Consider the following 7,848-nt stretch of genomic DNA (forward strand, 5'->3'; position numbering starts at 1 on the left):
AGTTGTTTTTTTTTATGGGAAAGTGCAGTTGGATTTTTCTTTTGAGGGATCAGGACTTTAATATATAATATATGATGTTTTCATTTTTTTTTAATAAGGGTTGAAATAGCTCTAGTATTTTCTTATTTATAAAATTCTTTGTTGCTGAAAAAAAAATATTGAAAGGGTTTAAAATTTATTAAAAGATTAGCTTATCAATGTACGTTTTCTTTGTTTTCCAAATTTTGATAAAGATTTTTAAATTGAATGTGATGCTTCTGGGATTGGAACAGAGGTTGTGTTGATGCAATCCAAGCCAATTGTATATTTCGGTGAGAAACTTAGTGGGGAAACATTCATCTGCTGAGAACTTTGCGAAACTGGAAAAACACTCCCTTAGTTTTTCCTTTCAACATCACCTTCATACTCTAAATAAAAAGAACTAGTAAGTGACAGATGCTACTATACCTGTATGAACACATGCACATTAATTAACACATGCTTTTGAACTGAATTTGAGCTTAAGGCAGCATTTTTTCTCAATTAATTAAATGAAGCACGTAACTATATTCATTTTCTTCTGCTGATAAAAGAAAAAAAAGAAAAGAAATTAATTTACAAGAATCAAATATTTCCTTAACCATTAACTTGAATCCACGTGACTACAATTATATAGACTTAAAACATAGTTAAGAAAGACTAAGCAATACTTTAATAATTGAGCCTTGCTAACTGCATTATTTAAAAGCCCTTCTCCACGTGTGTGGCCTCCAACTAGTTAATCATCCAAACCTCACTTCACAACTACCAACAACAATAATAACACAAAAAATTTACAAGGAAAACAAGAAACCACCCTGGTATGTTATTTATACGAAGATACATAAAATGTAATGTCTGATAAGTCTATGGAACATGTGTAAAGTATAACATTCCTTTTTGTCTTCGACTTACTCTTGTGATCAAGTTGAAAAATCAATTTTTGAAAGAGATTTCTACGACCCAGTTGGTGTTACTAGCTAGAGCTAAAGCTAGGTACCATTTTGGCCACTCCTAGGACCAAAGGAAGTCCCAATAGGATGAGTAGCAGTGTGGCTCTCTTTATTCATGAGAGATGTTATGGCTGCAGCAACAGCAACCCTAAACTTAGGATCTGAGGCAATTGCGGACACATTGTCTTCTAGTGGCTTGCTTTCTTCTCCTTTCCAAATTCTATCATGAATGTCCACTGGTCTAGGCTTGTGAAAATTGTTGTTCATTGTAATTGCACCACCACCTTGGTATTTGTTTGGCATCCAAGAAAAGCGACTCTCAGTTGTAGTATTGGAGGAGCTACCAGTAGAAAAACGTAGTGGTTCACTGAGGTTGCTTGTGAGGTCAAGAACAACTCCTTTGGATGGATCACTGGAGTTTATGCTCCTGAAATTCGAAGCTGGGTTTAATGAGTGGAAGGTGTAAGGAAGGGGTGCTTGAGTGAAACTAGAGGTTCCATCTGAAATAGGGTTGCTTGAATCTAGCAACATGAAGGAAGCTGCTGCAGAAGCTGTAGAAGCCATGGCAGTTGCACCCACAGGGAGTGGATGATTATGTGTCCCTTCATAGGTTGTAATAAGAATGGACATGTCATCTATACATCTCTGTACCTATACATATAAATTTAACAAACACCAGAATTGAAGAGATATTAGATAATATCAAACTTTCTAGACAAAAAAAAAGGACTTGATTGATTTCATTTTAATACCTTTATTCGATGAATTATTATTAAACCAGTGAAATACAAGCACGATCATCTGTAATGAATTTATAATAGTTTTTACTATATGCAATTAATGCACAAAATTAAGCCCCATATAATTTCAAGTGGATTGTTTGTGTAAGCCGTTTGTCTTATAGTTGGATATAATTGATTTTGATAAAACTAATTTGAATATCTCAACTTAACTGAAACATATGCTTAAATCAACCCTAACAAAACATTTATTTACTTAGAATGTGTTTTCTCTTGAAAAGTGTGAAATTAATTTTTGAATGTCAAAGAAAACATGGGTTAGTAGAGTAAAACAATTTCAAATCCTTTCAAACTCTAGGGAAGCATAAAAGTGTGGAAATATAAATAGTTGAGAATTACCTGTTTCCTAACGGGGCAACCTGGGGCTACAGTGCAACGATAATAGGCTCGTGGACATGGATTTCCCTTTGCAATTTTCTGCCCATATTTTCTCCATTGGCACCCATCATTCATCTATCACAACATTGAGATGATTAGTTCAATGTGAATCCAATCATATGTGTAATGATGGTATCATGAAGAATACTTCAATTATAAATACATATAGATTTTGAACTCACTGTGGCAGCTTCACATCTTGCTCTAACAGAAACCCTAGCCTTTCTGTTTGGAGGGGTGATAGCATGGGTAGTAATACCAGGCAACTCATGATTCCGCTGTAGTTTGTTCTGCACTGATACAAAACTTGCCAATTGTTGATCTTTTCTCTCTTCCTTGTTTCCCACATCACTTTCTTTTTGACTCGTGCTTGGTTGCAACCTCAGTGATAAACCCAATTCACTCTCGCTTAAACTATCATCATCAGTGTTAGGAGGAGATGGAGCACTTTTTATTTTTTTATTAACCATCTCAAGAATTCTCGATGGTCCTTCACCGCTGCTGGTCGCAATGTCTTGAAGTGAGAGAGAAATTTCATGATCCTATAAAAATGGGATCTATATTATTATTATATATGAAAAAAAAATATAGATGAAAGTCAAAAGATCAATATTATAGGATTTTACCTTTCTTTTATTGTTTTCCTGGATAGCTGAGAATTTCATTTGCAGATCATAATAGTCTTTCATTGTTTGTTCTACAACTTTCCTCAGAACTTTGTTTTCCTCTTTCATGCTTTCCATCTCCATTTGCAGGACACTTAACTGGAGGAAAATACCATACCCTTTAACGTTCTAATTAAACAACTCTAGCATATATGTATCATATTCAAGCAATTAAAAGTTATCAAAAGAATTCTGTGTTTTCAAGAGTTACACATGCATACGCATAAGAAAAACAGTGATAGAAACATGGGAAAAAATAGTTAGTCAAAAAATTTAGCTGTTAATTTACTCATTCAGCACAATCAAATTAAGGAGGTAGAAAGGTATAAGAAAGAGGTTATGATTTTGGATCTGGTTGTTGATAATGAAAATACAAGTACCTCTTTGGTTTTTGTGTTATCTTGCAAAGATGTTTCCACCACTGATGCATCATCTTCTATTTCACCAGCTGTAGTTTCAGGGACTTCTTCCTTGTTATTATTATCCGGAATCTGTGCCATTTCTTCCTGGTTATACTCTTTGAGTTGCTCATCTGCTTGTGCTTTTTGTTCATCATCAGTATCTATCTTCAAAGAGAGATCAATTTCCATCTTTGTGGGGTTTTGGACTCTACCCATGAATTGAGGAGAAGGTTGAGGTTGTGAAGAATCTCCTTCTTTGTCCTCTCTTATGATTTATATATAAAAGTATATACGCCACTTTTGAGGCACCAAAGTCAATTCCCTCGTCCCGAAGACGTTTCTTATCTTGGACACAGAAGGACGCATCTATGATTTGACTTTAGTTGGCTTCTTAATGAACCTCCAATTAAATTAATCAGTCTATAAGCTTGTATGTTAAAATTTAATAAAAACAGGCAAGTGGGCACCCTACTATATTTGATAAGTGAACCCTCCCATTGCCAAAAAGACAAAATTAACCATTGGTACAAAGTAAGTTGATCGTGGGTCATTGACCTTTTTAATTGCCCTTTGTGTGATCAAGAATCAAATCAAGGTCTTGTATAAAATCTTCAACCAGGGCACTGAAAAAAAAGTGAGCAAAAAGCATCACATCACTTCAATTGTTTGACATTATTATTTGGCATAAAATAACATAGCCTTTTTTTTTATCCTTTTAGACCACGTAATTAAGCCGCCTAACATCATGTTTAATTGATGCCATCGTGCTAATAATACAAACCTTTTTTCATCGCTAACAGTACTAGGGCACACGCTAGGGCATGCACATCATGAATTGCATGCTTCTCTTTTCATCTATATTTGTGCATATTAGGGCACGAGTCGCATGAACAGCAATGCCCTTTTACAGTGGAAAGAGAAGGCATTCGTTGAAGGTTGAAGGGGGCACTCGTGCTGCATGTGCCTGCTAATGGCGAACAATTTGACGAGATTCATTGGACCTTTTTTATAGAGTGGAAATAGGGAAAAATATTCTAAGGCTTAACATGCAGCTCATTATAATATCTTAGTTAATATTGCATCATCTATTACCATGGAATATGAACCCCGTACGAAATCCCATATGAAGGAAAAGACCTTGGGATCAGATCTTGATTTTGTCAACTTTAACACCATATTTAACTCCCCTTACATCTCAACTCCTACTTTATAGTTATACTTGTATATACTATATAGTTTAGTTGTATACTACCTCCCACGTTATACTTTAATAATCAACAAAAAAAAAAACCATTTTTTCGTAGTAAACTCTTTCTGTAAGTAAACAGATTTATTTATTATATACTAATCCTTTCACATACAAAATTGTTTATGATATTTTTTGGACCTTCAAACACACACACACACTCTTTTCTACTTCTTTATTTGTCACATCAACTATCGTATCCCACACACTATTTTCTTTCATCGAACTTAAACTGAAAAACGAACTTTCTCCCCTTCTTCTTGGCAAATTATCTACATGTTGTGTACTTGGATTTGTTTCTCCTTTAATTATAACACCCGGATAATTATATGTAGTTGTTGGCTGCAGAAGTTACAAAGAATTTAATTTAAACGATATAAAAAGGTATATGTATATATATCCTACGTATTTTCTTATAGACAAAATATTATTAAAAAGAGTACAAAAGGTACTCCAAGCCAAAATACATTAGTCCAACAAGGTCAAATTTAACGAGATACATAAAGATAAGTTACGTGATCAATACACGAAAACCAGAAAAAGAACATTAAACGTGGTTTATCTTGACGTTAAACCATGTCGACAATTTAACCATTGAAATAAAAGGGAATACTTTAAAAGACTATATTGTTACCCATGATTACTCAACTAAAAAGAAGGGTGTTCAATTCTACATTACTTTCTTTCTTATTTAAAAAAAGGAGAAAGGTTGATTTAATAATAAAAAAATTGAAAGGTTTACCCACCCAATTTTTATTCTCTTCTTTTGTGAACATATAGATGAATGTTTCCATTAAATACTATTATTTTCACACCCATCTGGATAAGTATGACAACAGACAAGATGAATTTAGCTTTCTTCATCTCCTTCCTTACAAAGATGAATTTAATTATTACTTTAGTCCTTATATTAAAAAACACTAAAAAGTCAATTCAGTCTCAAAATTCTAATCCTTAGATAAATTCATAAGTAATTTAACCTATTTTAATTCTTAGAAATAAATTGTAACAAGCAAACTCGAACTCAAAATCAGATGTTTTAAAAACTTTAATCATTACACCAAACAAAATTATTATTATAATTATTAATATAATTATCAATATTAATATAATTAATAATATAAAAATTATTAATATTATTTATATATTTAATGTCATGATTAATTTTATTAATATTATTATTGTTCAAATTAATAAAAATATTAATTATTATAATAATGTTATTTATAATATTAATATTATTAAATATTGTTAATATCATTAAATATTATTAATATTATTAACTATTATTAATATTATTAATCTTCTTTTAACTTATCTTTCCTATATCTGAAAATAAATTTTAACAATTTTCTTTTAAAATATTAATAATTACAAAAAATTTAATCTTGCATCAAACTAAACCCTTCCAAGATAATTTCATAAACTGTGATAAGAAGTTTCGAAAAGAAACGGGAAAACTCAAAATCAAACTTTTTTTATTTGATGAATTTGAATCAAATTGAAAATTAAAAATCAAATTACAACTTGAAATAAAAAAAATAAAATAAGAAGCATTATGCCACAATCAATCTCATTAAAAACATTCAACTTAAAGTCAATCACAAATTTCATAAATTCAAAATTGTATAAATAAAAATTAAAAAAATGAGTTTAATATCAATTTCTTCACTCTTTAAATAACATGGTTCACATCTAACAACCGTTAAGTGACAAAAAAAATAAAATACATTTTTTAAACTATATATTTTTTGATTAAATGCTAAAATTACAAAATAAAAAATAACTAAAATAAATTAATAAAATAAAATAAAATATTAATAAGGATAAATTAGGAACAAATTTGTATACACTAAAAACAATTATAATGAAGAATTAAAGTATAAATTATTATTATTATTATTAATAAATTATTTTATAAACATTATTAATATTATTTATTTTATAATGTTAATAGTATGATTAGTATATTATTAGTTATGATTATAATTTATAATTATTATTTATGAATATTAGTTATGATTTTATAGTTATTTATATTATAATAATAATAATTTTAATATTACATATATAATTATTATGATTAATATTATTTATATTATTAAAACTTTTAAATTATTATTATTTATATTTTTAATAAAAATATTTATATTAATAATTAATAATAATATTAAATTTATTTTGGATATAGATTTGTAGATAAAATTTAAAATTCAGATAAATAGATAATATTTGTATATAATACTGAATTTACTTTAGAAATCAAGTTTTTAAATAAAAATTTGTCGATAAATCTAATTTTTTTTATAGTAATTATATATTGTTACTATATTCAATCATTTAAAAAAAATTAAAACTTACATTAAATTGTTTTTAAGAAAATTGAAAGAGGTGAAATTGATTTTTGTCCTCTGAAGGACTAAAATCATAATTAACCAAAAAAAGGTTGATTGACATTTGCATTTGAAATTTAATACTATATTTTCTGTCAAAGTCGGGTAGTCATGGATTCAACTGCATACTTCTCATGACTACACGTGGATCTCTAATATACACTCCAAGGGCAAAAATTAAATTGAAGGGAGCGTGCTAAGAAAGGATGAAAATACAAGAAAAAATGGAGAGTGAAAAAATATTTAATATTTTTCTTGTGTTCATTATTTACTCCCATGTTTAATGAAAAATCTCACATTCATCAAATTAAATCAGATTGTTATTTGAATTAATTTTATGCTGTTTTAAGATAAGGAAAAAAAAAAAGACATGAAAATAAAATGGAAAAATGGCACAAGTGACATAGAAACCTCACATAACACAGATGTGGGTGATTGATGTTTCCTTATAATATGATAAATCTCTTCACTGCAAGGATAAAGAAGGGATATTCTGTCACATTGAAGCACTACAAACACACATGGAACACCATTCCCAAGTCTTCAAAAAAGCAAATATTCTCATTATTTTTGCGAATTTGTGTGAATGATTTCTTCGCTTTCCTTCTCATTCAAACTTATGTTATGTTTGAATTAGGGAGACTAGGAATGAAGATTTGAAAAATAGATTTAGAGTTATTTAAGACGAGAATGTGAAGTGAATGGGGGGTTTTAGACTAATGTGTGTATAGTTAATTTGTAGAGAAAGTTTATTTTAATTTGTGAGAAATTTGATTAGTGTAATTAAAATTTTAATTTTTTTAATTGATAAAAATAAACTTTTGAAAAAATTATTGTTAAAAATGTAAATGGAATTAAAGTAAATAAATCATTATAAATTTTAATATGTAACAACTTATATTTTAAAATTATAATATTAATTTTTTAATTTTAATATCAAATAAAATAATTTATTTCAATATATTATTCAAATAAAATATTAATATTTATTTAT

At 28.8% G+C, this 7,848-nt stretch overlaps 1 protein-coding gene across 1 annotated transcript; it reads right to left on the reverse strand.

The window, feature by feature from the left end:
• Positions 1–593: 593 nt before the first annotated feature.
• LOC137811788 (putative WRKY transcription factor 9) lies at positions 594–3,838 on the reverse strand. The gene is made up of 5 exons (XM_068613618.2): positions 3,195–3,838; positions 2,776–2,913; positions 2,332–2,691; positions 2,111–2,224; positions 594–1,622 (listed from the first exon to the last, which is right to left on the reverse strand). Exons 1-5 carry the CDS (start codon positions 3,429–3,431, stop codon positions 1,011–1,013), a joined length of 1,461 nt encoding a protein of 486 aa, XP_068469719.1. The 5' UTR covers positions 3,432–3,838; the 3' UTR covers positions 594–1,010.
• Between the last annotated feature and the right edge of the window lie 4,010 nt (positions 3,839–7,848).

This window comes from Phaseolus vulgaris, chromosome 2 (genome assembly GCF_051622355.1).
Source record: "Phaseolus vulgaris cultivar YP4 chromosome 2, ASM5162235v1, whole genome shotgun sequence".
NCBI classification, from domain to species: Eukaryota; Viridiplantae; Streptophyta; class Magnoliopsida; order Fabales; family Fabaceae; genus Phaseolus; species Phaseolus vulgaris.